Source organism: Orcinus orca, chromosome 9 (assembly GCF_937001465.1).
Source record: "Orcinus orca chromosome 9, mOrcOrc1.1, whole genome shotgun sequence".
In the NCBI taxonomy this organism is placed as follows: Eukaryota; Metazoa; Chordata; class Mammalia; order Artiodactyla; family Delphinidae; genus Orcinus; species Orcinus orca.
Genome location: NC_064567.1, coordinates 4,845,843 through 4,870,989, shown reverse-complemented (window position 1 = coordinate 4,870,989; position 25,147 = coordinate 4,845,843). Strand labels below are relative to the sequence as shown.

The window sequence follows — 25,147 nt, the reverse complement described above, 5'->3', positions numbered from 1 at the left end:
GGACACCGGGAGGAAACCTGCAGAAGGCAGCGATTTCAGGGAAGAAAGGAAAATGCGAAGTGACGCAAGGAGGAGGAAAGGGGCGGAGGAAAGGAGCAGGAGGGAGAGCGCGGGCAGCGCTGGACGCGGAGCCCCAGGGTAGGCGGGGCAGGGGGCGCGGGGTGCCCCCGGGCTCGGGACTCAGGCTCCCTGAGCGACGGAAGCAGGGCGGGGAGAGAGACGTAGGGGAGACAGTAAATACTGGGAGAGGAGAAGAGGCGAGGGACAAGAGCGGGACTTGTGAAGGCGGTCTCCCCGACTGAGGACGACCGCAGCCACCACGAGCCGAGGGGCCTGCCAGGGCTCGGTTCCCCGAGAGGGGCCGCGGAGGGGCGGGGCGGCGGGCGTGAGGCCAATGGGAGAACGAACCGGGGAGGACCGGGGCGGGGCGGCGGGCGTGAGGCCAATGGGAGGATGAGTCGGTGCGGGGGTGGGCCACCAGGCAGCTCGAGGGCCAATGGGAGGGGAGCAGGGGCAGGTCTCTGGGCGACTCTAGGCCAATGGGAACCCGAGCCAGGGGCGAAGGCGGAGCGCCAGGCGGCGTAAGGGCCAATGGGAGGCTGAGCCGGGGAGCGCGGGCGCCCGTCCGGCCCAGCGCCGGGGGAGAGGGACCCGGGAGGCGGTGGGGGCGGGGTGCGGGGCTGACAACCTGTCAAATCCACTTTGGGACGAACTAGGTCACGCGCCTCCCGGAGCCAGGGCACCCCCGCCCCGCGAGGTCCGGCTGCTTCCTCTTCCTGCCGGCGATGGGGGCGGGGCGGGCGGCTGGGACACCTGCCTCCCCGGCCCCACGGCCGCTCGCCGCTCCCTGACGGCCGGGCCCACCGCGGCTGCGCAGTTGAAAATGTGTTGTCTCCCGAGCGGCCCTTCAAAGTTGAGAACTCCCACAGCCCCGGCCCTCCTCTTGCCGCTGGATCGAGGGGCAGTGGGCGCGTCGCCGCAGGCCCGCGTTTGCGGAAGCGGGACGGCCGCGCACTACTTGGCGCGGAAGGACCCGAGGGCGGCGGAGGGATCCCGCGCTCGCCGACCCACGGCAGTCTGGGCCCGACGGCGTACGGCTGGCAGCTGGGCCGCGGCGAAGCGTGGGCGGTTACCCGTCCGGCCCCGACGGGGCCCGCCGAGTAGAGCTGGGGCGGCAGCCCTGACGCGCCGCGGCCCTTGGTCCCCGTCACCTGTTTCCACCGGGACGGGACCCGGCCTCCCTCGCCGGGAGGCGGGCGGGCCGAGGAGGGTGCTTTGTGTCCCGGCGGCGGGACGGGTGGCGAGGGACGCGCTGTTCCCCCGTCCCTGCCCTGTTCGTCGTTTAACACTGCTCCTGGCTTAAGCTGGGCACGTAGTTGTCGGATTGTTTCCAGGCGAATGAAATGAAATAAAAGCCTCAATTAGAAGTCAGCATTCATCCAGGTCCGGGGGTTATAAATTTGCTCCAGCATCATCATGTAGGATTTATGCCCGTGTATTTCTCCTGCTTAGACCATAAGTCCACTTCTCTTCAATATGGATCCACAGTAGAGCCGTATCCGTCTTTTTCAGGTCTTCAAAATGGATCTTGATGCACAATCTGTTTAAGCAATACTTATGTTAATGTATTGATTCCCTTCATTATATTCCTCGATGCAAGTTTGTTTAGGATTTTTGCATTGAATGGACAGTAAATGCAATGCTTTGTTTAATTTTTACTACTTGGCCATTCAAATTATGTTAATTTCCCCCCAGAACAAGATGATGCATTGTTTTAAGTAACAATGACCAACTCCTCTACTCTTTTACCAAATTGTATATAAGCTAAGGGTAAAATGTAGATTAAAAACGTTAAAATTTGAACAATAAGTTTAAATTTTTGACATAGCAACTATTTGAAGTGTTTCTTTGCAATACTACTGTGAAATGGAACAAAGAAAAAACAATTCCTTTTCATTCACATAACATTTCTTTAAGCAAATATTTCTTGAATATATTCAAGCACTGTGCTTGAACATTTGCATGTTTTTATACGCGAAGCACTGTGCTCAAACATTTTTATGACTTTACCAAATGCATATTTCATCAGTAAAAGAATTTTTTTTCCTTTTAAAGTTCAGCCTTTAATTAAATACATGTTAGCTACCACACTGGGAAGAAAACAATATACTATGTCATCTATGTACAGAATTACAGATGTACATTTTTTACATTTACCAGAAACATGGTCATCAAGAAAGAAAACTATGGAGGGCTTCCCTGGTGGCGCAGTGGTTGAGAGTCCGCCTGCCGATGCGGGGGACGCGGGTTCGTGCCCCGGTCCGGGAGGATCGCACATGCCGCGCCATGGCTGCTGGGCCTGCGCGTCCGGGGCCTGTGCTCCGCAGCGGGAGAGGCCGCAGCAGTGAGAGGCCCGCGTACCGCCAAAAAAAAAAAAAAAGAAAACTATGGAGAAAGTAAAAAAAAAAAAAAAAAAAAAAGTAAAATGTCCTTTAAGTTCAACATAGGAGCTTAATCATTAATTAGCTTGAAGAACTACAGTATTTATTATTCTATAATATAGGATTATCAATAAAAGGTTGGGAAAGAGATGTCCAACCTTTTTTTTACCCAACGTTTTTTATAAAAATTAAAATCTGGGAATTCCCTGGCAGTCCAGTGATTAGGACTCAGTGCTTTCACTGTAGGGCCCCGGGTTCCATCCCCTGTCCTGGAAACAAAGATCCTGCAAGATGTGCAGTGGGGCAAAAAAAAAAAAAAATTAAAATCTAAGAAAACAATAAAAAGATCTCTTTTAGGTTTCATTATAGCTCATACCTGATTGCCAGTTAATTTCCCAAAAGGGATAGTTTTTCTCTGTTTTGACCAATTGGCAACCCAACAGAGTTAGAAGCTCTTAGCCCACATTGGGGATACTTTTTAAAAAGTAGTATCTTTTCTTACTTCGAAAGTTTTTTTAATTAATTGCGACTGAAAAGTGGGGGTTTTTTGGGGGGGTCATATTTTTTAATGTTAATACTCTCTAGTAAGACAATAAAAGCGTGTGTTTTTCTTCAACAAATGAACCACAAGATTGTCTATTGAAAATCAACACTGAAAACGTGAGAATGAATTGTATACCCTTATACAAAACTTGCAGGCTGGAATTTAGCCACTAGAACTAGATATATTATATCACATTAATGAGTAAAACTAGAGATTTTTAAGTTTAAACAAGTGCAATACTAAAACAATCATCTTGCTGCTTTGGGGTATATTTTCAGTCCTTTAACAAAGGGTTAAAAACAGCATTTCTTTAAATGAGTGTTTTGATATGATGTGTCACATCTTTTTTTTTAACTTCTAATTTCATAAGAAAGCTAATTCCTTCCATTTCTCTCCTCAAATATGAAAATTAGAAACATGCTGCCTTAATTATTTCTTCTTTTATATCCCTTATTAGCAAATTCTTTTGGAATAGAGTAGGGATATTAATTACCTTTATACATGGAGTTACTGTTTTGAGTAAACACTACATGCATAATTCCCTCCTGTAAGGAGGATTTTATAATTCCCTACCCAAATGTCTGGGCACAGTTTTATTTCTCAGTTGGTAGTACATTTCTTGTACTAGAAGGAAAGAGTAGGCAACCTCTTTACTTCTTTTGGGGAGGAGGGTGGGGGGCTTTACCACAGTGTAAAGACATCCTCAGGGTAGCTCAGCCTAGGCTGTGTGGTTGGAAATTCAGCTTGGACCAAAAGAGGTGACAGATTCTGTGAGTGTGAAGCAAACGCCTTGAGTTTAAGGTTGCAAACCAGTAGTCTGCAGAGGTGTTTTGTCTGCCTCTCACAATGTTTAGAAATTTTAAAATTAGTTTCCAAGACTTAAAAAATGGGAGACTTCAGATAAATATACAGAATTGTAGCTTCTCTTGAAAATTAGACAAATATGGCTCATTTCTTGCCTGGTTACATGCTGCTCTAGCTGACTAGCTGCTGCCCCCTTTAGACGGGGTGTACACGCTATACGTTGGGCTCAGTGCAATCATTCATTTTAGCCACCTGGCCACTGGAGGAATGAGTATTTGGAATACCTGCTCTAGGTTATATAAAATTGTGAAAGTCTTCACGACAGAGAGAAGTTAGACTTAGGAAGAAGAGATGATCTTAGATTTTTGTTCTAAGTAAATATAATGAGCTCAGAAATGAAAAGCTAGTGGAATTACATGTGGCAACTGGCTGCATCCCATTATTCCGCTTATTGGTCCCCTGGCACAGGGAAAGCTCAGGTTGTATCAAGTTAAGTTTTTAATTAAAAATGGAAATAATGTTTTTTGTGCTGTACTTTCCACTTACAAAGTCACTGCCTTGGTTCCAATGAATTTCACTGGAAGTTTTGGCTCGTAGAACCTGGGAACAGCAGTCAACTGTGAAAGACTGTGCAAGAAGGATTCGCCCAAAGGCTACAGAGTAACAAGAATGATAATGACAACAATGTCTTGGCATTACTGAGCAATGACCATGTGCTGGACATCGTTCTAAGGGCTTTACCTAAATTATGTCTTGTTATTATATTTTATTTTATTTTTGGCCATGCCATGCAGCTTGCGGGATCTTAGTTCCCCAACCAGGGATTGAATCGCACCCTTGGCAGTGAAAACGCAGAGCCCTAGCCACGGGACCACCAGGGAATCCCTCGTTATTATATTTTAGTCTCCTATTTGCTACCTCATCTTTCTTTTCTTCTTGAAGCTGCCTTGATCCCTCTAAGACTCAGGCATGAGGTGAATGCTCTCATTTACTATAGCATAGGATGGCACTAACCTTTGCCTATATTACTGGTCCTAAAAGTACCCAGATGTCCTTTCTTTTCTGCCTTTCCCTGGCTGTACCCCAACCTTGTCCTCTCTTGGGCCTTTTCCTGCCATGGTCTTTGTGTCTCCCTATTGGAATCAGACTTCTCACCTCAGCAAGAAATATTCCCTTTCTAGGGCAGAGAAGAGGGAGAGTCAGCCAAGACTGGGGCAACAAATGTGATAGGAAGAGAGAGAGGAGTAAGCTGGACAGCACTAAGGACAGATAAAGGGAGATAGACACACAACAGCCACCACCCACACTCTCCAACCAGGACAGCATCATCATCAAAACCAACAACAAACCCAGTAAGAACAGCAGCACACTAGAAAAGGCGCCAAGTTTGTGTTCAGATGGATTATGTGTTTGATGATTGTTGGGAGTGTGAAGTAGACCAACTCAGCAGAGTTACATTTAGGTAGAGTCCAGATACGACAACGGGGAAAAGTTTAAATAAAATTGTACTTTCATAGAATGTTTATGAAAGTTTTAATAAGATGGCTCAATACCATATCAGATGAAGAAAAAGCCAAAAAAAATTATATACAAAAACATATTTAGGGGAATTCCCTGGCAGTCCAGTGGTTAGGACTTGGTGCTTTCACTGCCATAGGCCTGGGTTCAATCCCTAGTTGGGGAGCTAAGATCCTGCAAGCTGTGAGGTGCTGCAAAAAAACAAAACAAACAAACAAGAAAAACCCCAGAATCATACACACACACACACACAAAACATATTTAGGAGTTAAAATACTGTCTCAGATTTTTAATCGATTAAAGTATTCTATAAATATATTTAAAAGGCTAGAAGAAAATATGGCATAGTAGTGGTTCTGGATTTCCAAAAATTTTCTAGTGATCATAAAGTACTTATATAAACAAAAGAAGATAAAATAATTAAGAACCAGGGGAAAAATTAAAAATCAAGCTGAGGGACTTCCCTGGTGGTCCAGTAGGTAAGACTCCGAGCTCCCAATGCAGGCGGCCCAGGTTTGATCCCTGGTCAGGGAACTAGATCCTGCATGCATAACACAACTAAGAAGCCTGCATGCCTCAACTAAAGACCCCACGTGCCACAACAAAGACCTGGTGCAGCCAAAATAAATACATAAAATAATAAATAAGTAAATATTTTAAAAAATCAAGCTGAGAATGTACCTACTGAGTTTTAGTTCCATGAGAGAGACTAAAAATTTATACTACCTTTATAGATGTTACCATCTCCAGATTTCAAAAATGTTTTCCAATGGTCTCAAGGGGACTGGGCGAGAGGACAGATGGCTGAGCAGAGCCTACTCCCAAGGGCTGGAAAAGAAACTCGAAGTATATGTCCTACGGATGCCACATCTGTGATACCAGCTTTGGCATATACTATTTTCCCCTGCTGGAGCTCTTAAAGCCTGTTGGCCCCTACTTCCTTTTAAGAAGGTTGAGTGTATGATCCAGAGCAACTGAGAAGTTATGTCAGCTTGCTAGGGCTGCCATAATGAAGCACTGACCACAGGTTGAGGGGCTTAAACAGCAGACATTTATTTTCTCACAATTCTGGAGGCTGGAAGTTTGATCAAGGCATCCGCAGGGTTTGTTTCATCAATGGTCTCTCTCACTGGCTTATGGGGGACCGCTTTCTTGATGTGTCCTCTCGTTCCTCTGTGTCTCTGTCTGAAGCTCTTCTTATAAGGACACCACTCAGATTGGATTAGGACCCACCTTAATGACCTCATTCTAACTTCATTACCTCCTTAAAGGCCTATCTTCAAAACCAGTCGCATTCTGAGGCCCTGGAGGTTAGACTTGAACATGAGTGTTGGGGTGACCCAACGCAGCCCGTAACAGAAGATGTGGGGTAGTTTGGAGGAGGTGGCAGTACTTACTGAGACCCTTGGATGATTACCCTTGAATCAGAAGGATGGATAGGAGGTTGCTTGGGTACTAGTAAGACAAGTGGTGGGACCAGAAAGGGGGACAGCCTTCAAAAGGAAAGAAGGAAGGGTCTGGTTAGAGTAGTTAGCTGTGTTTTCAGAAACTTTTGGCCAGCTGGCTCTATGTAAATTTTGTAAGATGGAAGAAAACCATTTTAAGGCCTGCCTCTAGACAGGACTTTCCAACAGTGTCATGAAAACTGACTTAGAAGATTATTAGAACTGCGGAAGGTAAGACAATAGCAGATCTGCTGCATACCCTAAATGATCTTCTTCATACTTCCTTTTATTTAATGTGTAGGAATTGCATCATGCCTACCTGGGGGATCTACTAGAAAGTAAACGTACACCACCGGCCAACAACTGCACTTGAAGAACTCACATCTATGTGAGTGAACGCAAAGCACAGCCATGTGTCCTGGCACGTTTCTCGCATTGCCTATAGTGAAAGATGAAGTTGAGTCTCAAGAAGGTAAAAGAAAAAATGAGGACAAGTATGGGCTTCCCTGGTGGCGCAGTGGTTGGGAGTCCACCTGCTGATGCAGGGGACACGGGTTCGTGTCCTGGTCTGGGAGGATCCCACATGCCGCGGAGCGGCTGGGCCCGTGAGCCATAGGCCGCTGAGCCTGCGCGTCCGGAGCCTGTGCTCTGCAAGGGGAGAGGCCACAACAGTGAGAGGCCCAAGTACTGCAAAAAAAAAAAAAAATGAGGACAAGTATAGCAATGACAAACAACAACAACAAGACAAATTCCAACCTGACTTGGTCTTTTTTGCAGTCAAAGAATTTTGAATTTGAACCAAAAAATTCTCCATTTCATTTTGTAGCAGCCTCCAGTCCCTTTTGGAAAAGGTAAGGGTACATATAATGAATAAATAATATCACCATTTTTTGCCTCAGTAGAAAAAACCTGCATGTGCAAGCAACAATCTCTTCCTTATTTCAATATTAAATTGCTTAGTTGGACTAAAGCAAACCTCTCAAAAAAACAAACAAAAAAACTGCTTGACATCCATATCAGTTTGTATAAACTCAGAGGAAATCAATCAGCATAAGCAAATGACACTGGGTCAACTGTGACCTTCTCTTCTACGGTACTTCTTCTGATTTAGGCCTCATAGGAATTATATTTTGCAGAAGCCCTGAGGCACAGAAAGCTTAAATGGTGCTATGGACTGAATTACTTCTATCCAAATTCATACGCTGAAGCCCTAGCCTCCAGTGTAACTGCATCTGGAAATAGGGCCTTTGGGAAGTAACTAAGGTGAAATGAGGTCATAGGGTAGACCCCTGATCCGATAGGATTAGTGTCCTTATAAGAAGAGACACCTGAGAGCTTGCGCTCTTCCTGCCATCTGAGGACACAGCAAGGAGGCAGCCTTCTGAAAGCCAGGACCCAGAAAACCAGAAACTGGATCAGCTGGCACCTTGATCTTGGACTTCCCAGACTCCACAGCCCTGAGAAAATAAATGTTGTTTAGGCGAGCCAGTCTGCTGTAAGGCAGCCCATGCCGACTGATATAAATGACCTGTCTAAACACTCGGCTGTCTCCTTTCCAACCTCCGAATCTGCACCTTAATTACCTCTTCATTACCTTCTTTTCTGAAGAAATTACACCCAATCCACCCTGGGGATAATAAGTCCCCTCTTTTTCGTTGGGGCACTTCTTAAAAAGCATTTATCCCAATCTGTATTTACTGTGTTTACTCATTGACTTGATGTTCACTGGCACTAGCACGGAGAATTCACGACACAGGGACCACCACCACCTGCCGCCCCGCCCTTGCCCTTGCCCTTGCCCTTGCCCTTGCCCTTGCCCTCTGTCCTGTCCCCACTGCAAAGCAGAAGGCCTGCAGGCAGCGGGCAGTAAGGTAAAGGCTCTGTTTTACTACCGCTGTGACCGTTTTGGTGAAAAAAGGGCCTGAGGACTTTTTTAGTTTTCCTGTCACAATGAAGGACATTTACGAAGTGAGGACAGTAGCAAATTTTTTTTTTCTTTTTGGCCGAGCCATGCCATGGGGGATCGCTGTTCCTCGACCAGGGATCCGAATATGCCCCCCTGCAAATGGAAGCCCAGAGTCCCAACCACTGGACCGCCAGGGAAGTCCCAGTAGCAAATATTTTAAAACGTAGGTTAGACAATTAACGTACGAATTCAGTAAGCCAGGGCTCTATTGAACTGGTTCTCTATTTCATTCAAAATAAGCTTGGGACTTCCCTGGTGGTTAAGACTCCGCATTTCCACGGCAGGGGGCACCAGGTTTGATCCCTGGTCGGGGAACTAAGATCCCACATGCCACGGCTCAGCCAAAAATAAAAATTAAATTTAAAAAAGTAGAAGCCTTTAAAAAAAGAATAGGCTCAGCCTGGGTAGGAAGGAGAATCTGCTCAAAATGTGCTCGCAGGTTAATGAATAGATGATGACGGTGAACAAGCACGCATAGGACGACTCACCTGTTCATTATGAAAAGGGTTCAGAGCTTATATCCCGGAAATCTGTTCTCCAGTTTCGATTTGGCTGTAACTAGTTGTGTGACCTTGGGCTCATCACTCACCACTTTCCACACTTGGGTTTTCTCTTTGGTAAGGTGAGGTTCCACCAGACCCTGCCCTGCACACTTCTCAGGGCTGAGGTGAGCGTGGCGTTGCTAAAACAAGATCATAGGGGTTTTCTGGCTGCGCTGGGTCTCTGTTGCTGCGCGCTGGCTTTCTCTAGTTGTGGCGAGCGGGGGCTTCTCTTCGTTGCAGTCCGCGGGCTTCTTACTGCGGCGGCTTCTCTTGTTGCTGAGCACGGGCTCCAGGAGCACAGGCTTCAGTAGCTGTGGCACGTGGGCTTCAGTAGTTGTGGCTTGCAGGCTCTAGAGTACAGGCTCGGTAGTTGTGGCTCACGGGCTTAGTTGCTCCGCGGCATGTGGGATCTTCCCGGACCAGGGCTCGAACCCGTGTCCCCTACATTAGTAGGTGGATTCTTAACCACTGAGCCACCAGGGAAGTCCTGATCATAGGGTTTTAAAATCTTATAACAATTAAATCCAGATGAATTGAAAGTCTATGTCAATATGAGCCCCCACGGAAATCTCAACCTTGTTATCTGGGTCCCAGAGAACTGGGCACAAATGTGCCTTTGGATGACAGATGGATGAGATCCTGTCATCCTTCGTGGTGCTTTTTGTGGCTGCACCCAGGTCACCCCGTGGCAAAACTGACTTATCTGTGTGTGTGGTGTGTGTGTGTGTGTGTTTAGCCATGACTGGCTTCACTCACAATTATTATGTAGGCAGAGGTGGCTCTTACGACCCCAAGGTGCCAAAAGGTGTTCTTTCGCCTCCTCGGAGAGTGAAGAGGTGGCCAGTAGACACCTCCTTCTCCATGGCTGATGACCCTACACTCACTTCAGAATCTGCTCCCCTAAGGAACTCCCCCAACAGAAAACTAATAAAGGTGTTTGCCCATGAAGAAGTCACTGTGCAAAAGTAACGACAGCCTGGTTCTGAGGCCAAGTCTGGCCACACCTTCAACACAACCACAGGAGAGTCAGCGGAAGGGGAGGGGGAGGCTCCTTCCAACCCAGATCAGTGACCTAACTGTACAGCTAACACACGATGGACAGGCCAGCGTTTTCCCAAATAGAAGTGAATTCTGGTCTCCATGACCAAGCCCCAGAACTTGCTAGATTTCTTCTTGCTGTCTGTCTGAGAGGTTAATTAGTTTCAGCTGAGTCCTAGCATTCTCTGGCCAATGTACCTGGCAATCTCCACAGTCAATTCCACACCTATTGCAAAGAGTATTTTTTTTTTCAAGGGATGGCGTAATGTTTTCGGAAAGCCAACCGAGGATAGAGGCCACAGTGGTCCAAGTTGGGAATTTAATTATATAAGTGTGTAACTCAGCACTTTCTACTTTTCCTAACATGAAAATCCTCAAAATGAGAGAGAAGAAAAAAAAACGGGAGGCAGGCAGGGAGGGAGAGAGGGAGGGAGGGAAGGAGGGAGTTCAAGTGCTAAACATTAGAACGGTCTGCTTTCTTGAGTCCCTACGTACCGATACCCCTCCAGTTCTAGCACGGGCCCATCTTTGTCTCTCTCTGTCTCCCATGACAATTTTGTAACTTACTGTTTGCCAAATGCCCGACCTACTTTCAAACAATATTCAGAACAGCCGTTTTCACTTAGCACCTGTAAGCACTGAATTCTTAGGTCTACCTTTCTGATTTAACCTTCTCAGCACCTCCCAGTCTGCAATTCCAACATTTACTGGGCTCTTCTACCTGGAAATGCCACCAACTCCTTGGACTCACTGAGCCCAGAAGAACTGTCTGTTTCCTCCCCAACCAACATGTCCTGTGTTCCCAATTTCTGTCCGTGACTGGACTTCTGACACTTCCATTTCAGCTAGGCTCTCGCCAGGGGCGTCTCAACTCAGCTGCATGTTGGATGGCATGGGGGGAAACCTTACTTTAAAAATGTATGTGTAGGGCTTCCCTGGTGGTGCAGTGGTTAAGAATCCTCCTACCAGTACGGGGGACACAGGTTCGAGCCCTGGTCCGGGAAGATCCCACAAGCCGCGGAGCAAGTAAGCCCATGAGCCACAACTACTGAGCCCGTGCGCCACAACCACTGAAGCCTGCGCACCTAGAGCCCGTGCTCCGCAACAAGAGAAGCCACCGCAGTGAGAAGCCCACGCACCGCAACGAAGAGCAGCCCTGCTCGCTGCAACTAGAGTAAGCCCGTGTGCAGCAACGAAGACCCAACGCAGCCAAAATAAATAAAATAAAATAAATTTATTTTAAAAAAATGTATGTGTGAAATAGATAGCTAGTGGGAAGCTGCTGTAGAGCACCGGGAGCTCAGCTCGGTGCTCTGTGATAACCTAGAGGGGCAGGATGGGTGGGGGGTTGGTCCAAGAGGGAGGGGATATAGGTATACGTGTAGCTGATTCACTTCGTTGTACAGCAGAAACTAACACAATACTGTAAAGCAACTATACCCCAATTAAAAAAAACCAAAACGGTTACTTCAAAAAAAAAAATGCATGAGCCTCATCCAAGATCAGTTATATTGGAATCTCTAGCAGTGAGATCCAGCCATCAGCATTTTAAAAAGTTCCCCAGGTGATTCAAGCACGCAGCCCAGGTTGAGAACTGCCCGTCCGGGCCTTGGGGCCATGTCTGACTCACTCTGCCCCTTGCAACCAAACTGCTGCAAGTCCAGTCTATGACTTACTCCCAGAGTGCCTCCAGATTTTTCTCCTACTTTCTTGTCCCAGTAGTATCCCTTTAGTTTAAATCATTAAAGCACCTCTTGTTTTCTCCACTCGACTCATGCCAGGCAAATTCTCCCAAATACGGTTCTGATCATATCAGCCCTCATTTCAGAAACCTTCCAGCTGCTGTGTGCCTTGATCAAGCTTATACCCATGACTCCCTTTAAGGAATGCTTTATGGTGACCAAAACAAACTGCTTGCCCTTCCCTGGACGTGCTGCCAAGTTTCCTGCCTCTGAGCCTCTGCTCACGCAGTTTATGTTCCCTGAAACACTGTTCCTTCCACTCGGCACGTCTGCATCCTATGTATTCATCAAGAGCCTTCCCTGATCTTTCCAGCTAGGAGTGATCTTTTTTCTCCTCTGACTTTTCTTCCAATTTAATATGTCCTGCCAGAGGACCACTGCAAGGAACACGGTTTTGCCAATTAATGAATTACCTTTCTGCCTTTACTTTCATAGTCAAAGCTAATTACTTGCTTTCCCAGGACAATGTTACTAAAAATTGAGTATACATAAGTGTCACCTAGGAAATTTGTTAAAATGCATATTCCTAGGCGAATATCCAGAGATTCTCAAAGGTTGAGAACTGACGCTCTAGCAGAAACAAACACAGACCTTCACGTGGTGTTCCTGACAATCATATGCGGGCATTATTGAAGTAGGAGGTCTTTCTAATTTCATGTCAGTCGGATGCATGAATACACTGACTTCTTGCAATTTCATATATAAATCCAAGCACAGCCTACAGTAGCACATTGTTACCATTCCTAAAAACTGTATATTTTCTTACACCAGGGATTGAAAACTCACATGACTATAATAAGGACCGGCAGTTTGAGTTAATGAGTGAAGTAGGCCAAATTTGGCCTCTGTGTTGGGGGAATTGCAGGAAGGGGCAGGAACTACCATGGACTCATGAGGGTCTCTGCTGCTCACCTCTGGGTAGTTATTTCCATTTTAGAATGTGGAACAAGCAGTGCCTGGTCTTTCAATTTTCCCATCAAGCTGGAAATCCAGACTTTTATGTGATATTTCCAGGTTCTGTGTTTAAAACCCTGGGAGGTTTGATATAGCCTTTGCAATTCTGACTTAAAGCAACAATAATTGAAGTATAAACAGATGTAAGTCTTTGTTTTGCTGCAGAAATGGCATGCAACATTATCTTATCTATAAATTGACAGATGCAATCTACAAAAATGAAGTGACAAGCTTATTTGAGAATTTCATAAATCATTACTTCTTTTAGAGATGGGTCCACCTTCTCACTTTACAGAAGCAAAAACTGAGATCCAGGAAAATTAAGTGAGTTATATGATTTTTCAAATAGGAAACTAAACAAACACTTTGTTGAGAGGCAGTGTTGTCCACAGAATGGATTTGGAAATCAGAGTGACAAGGCTTCCTCTCTTTCACACAGTGTGACTGTGGGGAAGTTGCTTAAACTTATTTACTTCTCTGATCTGTAAAATGAGGTAAATATATCTATATTCTTATGGAGTGAATGTTTGTGTCCCCCCCAAATTCATATGTTGAAATCCTTACCCTCATGTGATGGTGTTAGGAGGTGGGGCCTTGGGAAATAATTAAGACGTGAAGGTGGAGCCCTGATGAATAGGGTTCATGCCCTTAGAAATGGGACCCCCATAGAGCTCTTTCACTCCTTCTGCCCTGTGAGGGTACAACTACCACTCACAGCCTGGGAGAGGCCCTTGTAAGGACTCGGCCACGCTGGCACCCTGATCTTGGACTTCCAGCTTCTAGAACCTGCTAAGCTAACTAGTCTATGGTACTTTGTGAGAGCAGCCTGAACTGACCAAGACATATATTAGTTGGGTTCTTGTGAAAATGGAATGATATGCCGTACGTAAGATTCCTGGCACCACTAAATATCAGCTATTATTGTTACTGAGTTCAAAATTAACCTCATAAAACTCTCTCACTTAAGATTTTCTCCATTGGCTCTATCTACTTCAGGATTTAGGCAATGAAATAATTTATATTAAGCAAATTGTTTTTAAATAAGCTGAGTTTCTGGTTCTTTGAGAAGATAAACAAAATTGATAAACCATTAGCCAGACTCATCAAGAAAAAAAGGGAGAAGACTCAAATCAGTAGAATTAGAAATGAAAAAGGAGAAGTATCAACTGACACCGCAGAAATACAAAGGATCATGAGAGATTACTACAAACAACTCTATGCCAATAAAATGGACAACTTGGAAGAAATGGACATATTCTTAGAAAAGGACAACCTCACGAGACTGAACCAGGAAGAAATAGAAAATGTGAACAGACCAATCACAAGCACTGAAATTGAGACTGTGATTAAAAATCTTCCAACAAACAAATGCCCAGGACCAGATGGCTTCACAGGTGAATTCTATCAAACATTTAGAGAAGAGCTAACACCTATCCTTCTCAAATTCTTCCAAGATATAGCAGAGGGAGGAACACTCCCAAACTCATTCTATGAGGCCACCATCACCCTGATACCAAAACCAGACAAAGATGTCACAAAGGAAGAAAACTACAGGCCAATATCACTGATGAACATACATGCAAAAATCCTCAACAAGATACTAGCAAACAGAATCCAACAGCACATTAAAAGGATCATACACCACGATCAAGTGGGGTTTATTCCAGGAATGCAAGGATTCTTCAATATATGCAAATCAATCAATGTGATACATCATATTAACAAATTGAAGGAGAAAAACCATATGATCATCTCAATAGATGCAGAGAAAGCTTTTGACAAAATTCAACACCCATTTATGATAAAAACCCTCCAGAGAGTAGGCATAGAGGGAACTTACCCCAACATAATAAAGGCAATATATGACAAACCCACAGCCAACATCATTCTCAATGGTGAAAAACTGAAACCATTTCCACTAAGATCAGGTACAAGACAAGGTTGCCCACTCTCTCTACTATTATTCAACATAGTTTTGGAAGTTTTAGCCACAGCAATCAGAGAAGCCAAAGCAATCTTGAGAAACAAAAACGGAGCTGGAGGAATCAGGCTCCCAGACTTCAGACTATACTACAAAGCTACAGTAATAAAGACAGTACGGTACTGGCACAAAAACAGAAATATAGATCAATGGAACAGGATAGAAAGCCCAGAGATAAACCCATGCACATATGGTCACCTTATCTTTGATAAAGGGGGGAGGAATGTACAGTGGAGAAAGGACAGCCTCTTCAATAAGTGGTGCTGGGAAAATTGGACAGGTACATGTAAAAGTATGACATTAGAACACTCCCTAACACCATACACAAAAATAAACTCAAAATGGATTAAAGACCTAAATGTAAGGCCAGACGCTATCAAACTCTTAGAGGAAAACATAGGCAGAACACTCTATGACATAAATCACAGCAAGATCCTTTTTGACCCACCTCCTAGAGAAATGGAAATAAAAGCAAAAATAAACAAATGGGGCCTAATGAAACTTAAAAGCTTTGCACAGCAAAGGAAACCATAAACAAGATGAAAAGACAACCCTCAGAATGGAAGAAAATATTTGCAAATGAAGCAACTGACAAAGGATTAATCTTCAAAATGTACAAGCAGCACATGCAGCTCAATATCAAAAAAACAAACAATCCAATCCAAAAATGGGCAGAAGACCTAAATAGACATTTCTCCAAAGAAGAGATACAGATTGCCAACAAACACATGAAAGAATGCTCAACATCATTAATCATTAGAGAAATGCAAACCAAAACTACAATGAGATAACATCTCACACTGGTCAGAATGGCCATCATCAAAAAATCTAGAAACAATAAATGCTGGAGAGGGTGTGGAGAAAAGGGAACACTCTTGCACTGTTGGTGGGAATGTAAATTGATACAGTCACTCTGGAAAACAGTACGTAGGTTCCTTAAAAAAATAAAAATAGAACTACCATATGACCCAGCAATCCCACTACTGGGCATATACCCTGAGAAAACCATAATTCAAAAAGAGACATGTACCAAAATGTTCATTGCAGCTCTATTTACAATAGCCAGGACATGGAAGCAACCTAAGTGTCCATCAACAGATGAATGGATAAAGAAGATGTGGCACATATATACAATGGAATATTACTCAGCCATAAAAAGAAACAAAATTGAGTTATTTGTAGCGAGGTGGATGGACCTAGAGTCTGTCATACAGAGTAAAGTAAGTCAGAAAGAGAAAAACAAATACCGTATGCTAACACATATATATGGAATCTAAGAAAAAAAAATGGTCATGGAGAACCTAGGGGCAAGATGGGAATAAAGACGCAGGCCTACTAGAGAATGGACTTGAGGATATGGGGAGGGGGAAGGGTAAGCTGTGACAAAGTGAGAGAGTGGCATGGACATATATACACTACCAAACGTAAAATAGATAGCTAGTGGGAAGCAGCTGCATAGTACAGGGTGATCAGCTCGGTGCTTTGTGACCACCTAGAGGGGTGGGATAGGGAGGGTGGGAGGGAGGGAGATGCAAGAGGGAAGAGATATAGGAACATACGTATATGTATAACTGATTCACTTTGTTATAAAGCAGAAACTAACACACATTGTAAAGCAATTATACTCCAATAAAGATGTTAAAAAACTTAAAATAAAAAATAAATAAAAATAAATAAGCTGAGTTTCAACTAATTTGTAAATTAAATTGGTCAAGTATTTGAACCTTGCTGAGGTAGTTTCCTTAGCTGCTAAAGAAGTTGTCTTTTTTATCTTTAACTTGTTTAGGTCTACAATTTTATTTTTCAATTCATTTATTTTATTTTTTAAATAAATTTATTTTTTTTTTTTGGCTGCGTTGGGTCTTAGTTGCTGTGCGCAGGCTTTCTCTAGTTGCAGTGGCTTCTCTTGTTGCGGAGCACAGGCTCTACGCGCGCGGGCTCAGTAGTTGTGGTTCGCGGGCTCTAGAGCACAGGCTCAGTAGTTGTGGTGCATGGGCTTAGTTGCTCTGCGGCTTGTGGGCTCTTCCCGGACCAGGGCTCAAACCCGTGTCGCCTGCATTGGCAGGCGGGTTCTCAACCACTGTGCCACCCGGGAAGTCCCTCAATTCATATATTTTTAAAATAAATGTTTAAACTGTGAATCACAGTTTATGTCTGAATATGTCTTACTTAACTTACAGATTGAAAAATATATATACATTTATTCATACTTTTAATTGTCAGAGAAATGATTAGACACAGTTTCTCCATTAAATACCAATGACTGTATTTTATTTTTATTTTATTTTTTTGGCCGTGCCGCAAGGTTTGCAAGATCTTAGTTCCCCGATCAGGGATTGAACCCGTGCCCCTTGCAATGGCTGTGGAAGAGCCAGGTCCTAATCACTGGACCACCAGGGAATTCCCAAACAACTGTATTTTAAATGATAAATTTAGCCCTTTATTTCATTTTACTATTTAAGATATTTAAGTATATTTTTATGCTGTGCTGGAAATGGGGAAGAATTGACAAGTAGAGAATTTTCCAACCTCCAATTGTAGTATCATGAAAATGACTGAATTGTGAACAGTTATTAACACAAAGCTCTCAGGGTAAATCTTTCCATTCCCTACCACTGTCCCAGTTTTATTAAGATGTACCTTCTATAGCACAGCAGTTCTCAGTGTGTGGTCAGAGGACCCCCGGGATCCCGGAGACCCTTTTAGGGGGTCTGTGAGGTCCTCTCTTTGCAACTATGTATCTGTGTGAGGCCAGATTTTCTTATAATTCAGCCCAAAACATCATACTGCAGTAGATTGAATGCAGATATGAGAATCCAGCTGTCTTCTATTAAACCAGGTAGCAAAAAGATTTACAAAACTCTAAAACAATGCCACTCTTCTCAATATTTTCTTGTTTTGGAAAATATTATTTTTCATAAAATGTGTTATTTAAATTAACATGCCAGGGGTTTATTATTGTTGCTTTAAAATGAGTTAATAGGGGCTTCCCTGGTAGCGCAGTGGTTAGGAATCCGCCTGCCAATGCAGGGGACACGGGTTCGATCCCTGGGCCAGGAAGATCCCACATGCCGCGGAGCAACTAAGCCCATGCACCACAACTACTGAGCCTGCACTCTAGAGCCTGCGAGCCACAACTATTGAGCCCGCGTGCCACAACTACTGAAGCCCACGCGCCTAGAGCCCATGCTCCACAACAAAAGAAGCCACCGCAATGAGAAGCCCACACACCGCACCAAAGAGTAGCCCCCGCTCGCCGCAACTAGAGAAAGCCCGCACGCAGCAACGAAGATCCAATGCAGCCAAAAACAAATAAATAAATAAATTTTAAGTAAATAAATAAATAAAATGAGTTAATAAACAAAGGTATTAAATTTTTCTCAATTTTAATTTCTAATATTGATAAATATAACCTACATAAACAAATCTCCTTGGGGACTCAGGAATTTTTAACAGTATAAAGTGTCCTGAAACCAAACACGTGAAACCTTTTTATTGAGAACTTTCTGCTTCAGCAGAAACATATATTATATCGCAAATGGTTTTCATATTGGATGGGAAGAAGTCCAAATTGTAATATGAAGAGTTCTCCTCCAGCTTTAAGCGGGATCCTACCGTCATGTAGTACGTAGCTGATCTAGGCCAGAGGTTCTCAAACCTTCACGTGCATCACAGCCACCTGGAGGGCTTGCTCTACCTGATTTCCCAATTCAGTGCTTCTGAATCTGCATTTCTTACAAGTTCCCAGGTGGTGCTGCTACTGCTGGTCTAGAGTCCACACTTTGAGAACCACTGGTCTAGGTTACTGCTTCTAGGATTTTTTTCCAAACTATTGTGCCAACTCCATTAAGTAGACTAATTTTTGTCTGAAACATTAGTTAGAAACAAAAATCTGGCAGATATTAGTAGGAGACTAAGCCATTCATAGATCCTTGACAATGGGGCTTATACTAGGAACGATAAGAGAAAGGAGAGTTTGCGTCCATTCGGGTGGATGAAACCTGTGCAGGCAAGCAGTGGGGTGACAGGTGAAGGAACCATACCACCCTCACATCCAACATGACTTTCCTTTGGGGAGGTTTGTGTTTTGGTAACATTCTAAAATTTTCAATTTCTAAATAACACTGTTTAGTTAAAAAAATACATAAACAGGGCTTCCCTGGTGGCGCAGTGGTTGAGAGTCCGTCTGCCGATGCAGGGGACGTGGGTTCATGCCCCAGTCCGGGAAGATCCCACATGCCGTGGAGCGGCTGGGCCCGTGAGCCATGGCCGCTGAGCCTGCGCCTCCGGAGCCTGTGCTCCGCAACGGGAGAGGCCGCAACAGTGAGAGGTCCACGTACCGCAAAAAAAAAAAAAAAAAGAAAAAAATACATAAGCATATTGTACTGTGTTGAATAGTGTCTCCCAACCCCCTCAATTCATGTCCTTCTCATAACCTCAGAATGTGACCTTATTTGCAAACAGGGTCATTGCAGATGTAATTAGTCAAACTAAGATGAGGTCATTCTGGAATAGGGTGAGCCCTTAATCCAATACGACTGGCAACCTTACAAGATGAGGAGAGATGCAGAGACAGACGCACACAAAGAGGAAAATGCCATGTGAAGACAGAACAGAGGCTGGAATCCTGCAGCTGCAGGCCGAGGAACAGCAAGCAGAAGGACGTGGAACAGACTCTCCCTCTCAGTGCCTGAGAAGGAACCAACCCTGCTGGCTTCCTACTTAGTGTAAGTCCCCCAGTTTGTGATAATTTGTTAAGACAGCCTTCAGAAACGAATACGGATTCCAAGACAATGAGGGAATTCCCTGGCGGTCCGGCGGTTGCGACTCGGTGTTTTCACTGCGGAGGGCCCGGGTTTCCTCCCAGTTAAGATCTCCCATGCTCCCATGCCGCGATGACGAAAGAAGACTCATGCATCAGACACTTGTATGCTGCCTCCCATCCTCCTGACCCATCTGCTTCTTGCTCCTGTTCCTACAGTCAGGCCTGCAAGGGCCCTGATCACCTTCATGCCCTCACAGCACCTCCCAGCTTCTGTCCCTAGGGGCTCCTTGTCGATGCTGCGAGCTGGCCCTGCTCAGCACCAAAGGCACATACGGCCCCGGAGGTGGGACTCTGGACTCAGTGAATAAATTCTTCCCTCTTTCTGCCCTGGAAAGATTATCCTGAAATGTAGATTATGTAGCTTTTCAGAGAACGTCCTGTGAGATTGAGCAATCCATCAATCTTAGTGGTCAGTGTGGTGACACACATGGACCTTGGTCCCCTCCTTCCCCGCCTCCTTCCTCTGTGCCTCCCTCTCCCTTTCCTCGGATTATATTACCTATATAAAGCAGGAACAACAGGGACTTCCCTGGAGGTCCAGTGGTTAAGACCACAGGGGGCCGGGTTCCATCCCTGGTCAGGGAACTAAGATCCCGCAAGACTTGCCGTGCGGCCAAGAAAAAAAAAGAAAGAAAGAAAGAAAAGAAAAAGATCATTCTGACTCTACTGCAGAGAAGATTGGAAGAATAAATGGGGGAGCCTCAAACAGTCAAAGAAAGGGACTGTGGCTGGGACTTGAGCAGGTGACAGAGGATATTTTCTGAAGATGAGCTCAGTAGTGCCCCCCACTCTTCTGCACTGGTCACATCTCTGTTTCTTTCTCCACCCCCTCGAGCCTAGGTGGGCATAGTGGGATCGCTTTGACTGATGCAATATGGCGGAAGGGACACTGTGCCAGTTACGTGCAGACACCTTCACTTACACTGGCAACTTCCACTGCCTGCCTTCTGTAGTCCTGCTCTTGGCACTCGGCTGCCGTCCTGTAAGCAGCCCACGTCCTGTGGAGAGGCATGAGGGGGCCTCCACCTGACGGCCGCAGCTGAGCTCCCCTCCCACAGCCGTGCACGGGCCCTGTCTTAGACCAATGCAGTCAACCTTCTGTTCTCCAGTTCTCAGCAAGAGCCACCCTGCTGAGCCCACTCCACCTACCGGCCACAAGAGACACTAGCTGTCCTATCCTATGAGGGCTGCTGTTACTAACAAACTGGGCACTTAAACAACAGAAATGTATTGTCTTGTGGTTCTGGGGGATAGGAGTCTTAACCAAGATGTCAACAGGGTTAGCTCCTCCTGTGGCTGTGAGAGAGGATCTGCTCCAGGCATCTCTCTTGGCCTGTAGATGGCCATCTTCTCACTCTTCATATCATCCTCCCTCTATGCATGGCTCTGTGTCCAAATGTCCCCTTTTTAACAGGACACTGGTCATATTGGATTAGGCCCTACTCTGATGAGCTCGGTTTAACTTGATTACCTCTATTAAGACCTTATTTCCAGGGGCTTTCCTGGTGGTCCAGTGGTTAAGAATCCACCTTCCAATGCAGGGGACGTGGGTTCGATCCCTGGTCGGGGAACTAAGATCCCACATGCCATGGGGCAACTAAGCCCGCGTGCTGCAACTACAGAGCCCACACGCCACAACTAGAGAGCCCACGTGCCAAAACTACTGAGCCCGCATGCTCTGGAGTCCACACGCCACAACTAGAGAGAAGTCCGTGGGCTGCAACGAAAGATCCCATGTGCTGCAACTGAGACCCAATGAAGCTAAAAATAAATAAGTTTAAAAAAATAAAAATAAACTGTTATATAAAGACCTTATTTCCAGATCATGTCACATTCTGAGATACTGGGGGTGAACACTTCAACATATGAATTTGAGGGATACACAATTGACACCATAATAAATTATAAATTATAAATAAATATAATTTATTATATTTAATAAATTATATTTATTATATTAAATTATATTATATTATTATAAATTATAAATAAATTATAAATATTATAACCATGATAAATATTATAACCATAATAAATTGCTCTTTTAAGCTCCAGTACTGAGATGGTTTGCTATGCTCAAAAGATTACCAGAACAGGTAGCTGTGGAGGTGAAAGGAAGCACACTTTTCAGGAGATGTTAAAAATCCCTAAAACATGGTAATTGGGTTGGATGTGAAAAAGACTGCAAAAGACACTACAGGTTTCCTACCCAGCCCCCATCCTTCTTTTTCTTTACTATAAGTCACCATTCTTTCCTTCTGGTTATGTCTTCACTAAATTCTGGCCCTATTTACCTCCTGAAAGAGAAATCCTCAATAACCTAAGCAAATCACAATAATTACATTTCTAGTCTCCGTGATTGGATTAAGGCATGTGGCTCAATGCGAGGAGAGAGAAATCTGCTGAAGGTGCTTCTGGGGAAAGTTTCTTATCTCTATTTGTGTGCGTGTGTGTGTGTGTGTGTGTGTGTGTGTGTGTGTGGTACGCGGGCCTCTCGCTGTTGTGGCCTCTCCCGTTGCGGAGCACAGGCTCCGGACGCGCAGGCTCAGCGGCCATGGCTCACGGGCCCAGCCGCTCCGCGGCACGTGGGATCTTCCCGGACCGGGGCATGAACCCGCGTCCCCTGCAGCGGCAGGCAGACTCTCAACCACTGCGCCACCAGGAAAGCCCCGGTTTCTTACCTCTTAAAAGAGACACAAGGAAACAATGATCCTTCCTCTCCCTCTGATCTTCCTGTGTGAGGATGTGATGCCTGGAGAGAGCCAGGCAGTACACTGAGGATGGCAGAAAAGAATGATGGCAGCTCCCAGGTTCCTGGGGATATGGCAGAGTCACTGCATTGACCACCCTGGAGTCACCCCAGCTCACGACTTCTCGTTATGAGACTCTAAATCCCATTATTATTTAAGCTTTTTTGTGTTGAGTCATCTGTCATTTACAGTGTACACTTGTCTGTCAAATAGATAAGTAACTATTCAGGAGCTCAGAAGAAGTTTGAGATGGAAATAGAAAATTTCTGGTCATTTAAATATGAATGGGTTGGGGTGCTGGTAGGTAGATCAACAGGAAGAAGGGCAAACTTCAATAGAAAATACACAAAGGATATGTATGGAAAGTCTCCATTCATTTACTGAATAAATGTTGACTGAATGCCTAGTACGTGCCAAGCACTCTTCTAGGCTCTGGGAATAAAGCAATGAACAAAAGAATGCAAAAATCCCCGCTGTCATGGAGCTTCACTCTAGCATCGGTATTTAGTGGGGGAAATGCAAAAGCACAATAACTAGCGTAGACTGAAAAAAAATGCACCACCTAAAAGTTGAGAATTCTGTTTTGTTTGGTGGACAAACCTGAGGACTTAAGCCTGGGACGCACGCTCTCAGATAGCTCTGAGGGACTGCTTTGAAGAGATGGAGGAACCAGGATATAGAGGAGCTTTTGCAAAAAAGACCAGGTAGTTGGAACTTCAAAAGATTACTATTAATTAAAGAAAACCAGACATCTCAAGTTAAGGAATTTAGCGCTTTTCTATGTATGGGAGGATGCAAAAGTCTGGGCTCACTGAAATCATTCCTTTGCTCTGCACCCAGCTCTCTGGGGCCAGCATCCTGTGCTTTCTCATCCTGAATCTCCTCAGGGTGCATCCTCGGGGCTGGCTGCAGTGGCTGATGGCTAGATGTCGGGCATCCTGTTTCCATCCTGAGTTCCCTCAGGGCTCACTGTCTGGGCGGCTGTAATGCGACGGCTTGATGGCTGCAACATCCTTTGTTTACTGATATGACAGCAACATTTTTTTCACTCACGCTAGAAAATGCTTAACCTCAACTATCATTGAGGAGTCACAAATAACTTACATATTTACACTCACTTACTTACCAAATTGGAAAAAATGTAAGCCCTCGATAATATCCAGCAGTGGCAGTGGTGTGGTGAAACAAGCACTCTCATCCACAGTTGGTGGGACCGCAGCCTTGTGCAACCTGGGCAACAGTTACCAAAATTCCACCAGGATGTTAATTTTAACAGTAAAACCCTGGACACCAGCAAAGTATCCAGCAACAAGGCACTGGTTAGATAACTTATGCATGGTCCATCTATACAATAAAGTAGATCTGTATATGCAAAGTTAGAAGTGCTTAAAGATATATTATTAAATGAATAGCGCAAAATGCAAAACAGCATGATCCATTTGTATAACAATTTTTAAAACATCACACAAATTCGTATATAATAATATATGCCTTAAAGTTTTGTGTTTTTGGTTTTTTTCCTCAGATGGAAGAGCAAGAAGATGCTATTAGCATTTTTCCTTTAGGGACAGGAAATCACGTCTATTTACTTTGCTTTTTAATTGTAGCAGACTCTGTGGATTGGTTCCCTGTGTCATTCATAACCCCCACCCCCTTGCCTTCCCCTCCAGTAGAGGTAGGGGAAATGCTCCTGTCCTTAGATTCCCGTGCAGCTAGGTTGGCCTCGTCACTCTGCAGATGTTCTACCCAGGACAGGAAGGAAAAGCCTCTGGGAAAGCCGTTCAGAAGGGACTCACTTGAACACGATTTAAGCTCCTCCCTGCTTTCTCCATGAACCGGATGTGGAAGGAGGCCTTCGCTCCCATGGTGACTTCCCGCGCTAATCAGGATTACAGCCACATCGGAGCCACTGCGGAAGAACGCAAAGGCAGCTGGATCCTCTCCTGCTGCTGAGCCCACTGCTCCCACCTGTGATGAGTCGACCATCGAATTCGACGCCATTTGCACAGAGAATATTGGAGTGAAGATTGTGCAGTTGAAGTTATTGTGGTTTATTTGAAAGAACCAAGGACCAGAGTACCCAGAGGAAATTCAGCACCTCCAGGGAAGCAACAACATCACTGTCAGTCATCCTTGAAATGAAGCAAGTGCTCCATTAGCTGGAGCCAACAGCCTGCTACCCACTACTTTCCAAGAAGATTCTGAGCTTCAGAACCCTACATCTACCAAATACAGTTGATTGATTTTTAGTGTTAGTAAAGTATTACAGAATGGTATTCCCAGCTAAGGACACACATTTTTCAACGAGGCATCTATCCAGGAGAGGATGTAGCCTTATGGATCTTTACAAATTCCTGGTGGAGATGGACGTTTCTGGACTATGTTGCACAAAGATGGACTCGACAAACGTCTATTTTTGTTGTTGTTGTTGGTTTTTGTTTTTGTTTTTTGGCTGCGTTACACGCCATGTGGGATCTTAGTTCCCCAGCCAGGGATCGAACCCACACCCCTTGCAATGGAAGCATCGAGTCCTAACCACTGGACCTCCAGGGAAGTACCAGAATGATCTTTTCTAAATGCAGATGTGATCATTTCCC

General features: G+C 44.8%; 1 protein-coding gene across 1 annotated transcript; it reads right to left on the bottom strand.

The window, feature by feature from the left end:
* Nucleotides 1-35: 35 nt before the first annotated feature.
* Nucleotides 36-24,551, bottom strand: LOC105748602 (basic proline-rich protein-like). Its single transcript, XM_049714992.1, has 3 exons — nucleotides 24,347-24,551; nucleotides 4,336-4,442; nucleotides 36-1,364 (listed from the first exon to the last, which is right to left on the bottom strand). Exons 1-3 carry the CDS (start codon nucleotides 24,549-24,551, stop codon nucleotides 36-38), a joined length of 1,641 nt encoding a protein of 546 aa, XP_049570949.1.
* Between the last annotated feature and the right edge of the window lie 596 nt (nucleotides 24,552-25,147).

Excerpts from the sequence above, each read along its gene's own strand:
- LOC105748602 (XM_049714992.1), bottom strand. The coding sequence starts at position 24,551 with ATGGCGTCGAATTCGATGGTCGACTCATCACAGGTGGGAGCAGTGGGC. Across the intron at positions 4,443-24,346 it reads GGAGCTTAAATCGTGTTCAA|CCTTTGGGCGAATCCTTCTT; the intron begins GTGAGTCCCTTC and ends GTTACTCTGTAG. Across the intron at positions 1,365-4,335 it reads GGAACCAAGGCAGTGACTTT|CTTAAGCCAGGAGCAGTGTT; the intron begins GTAAGTGGAAAG and ends CTACGTGCCCAG.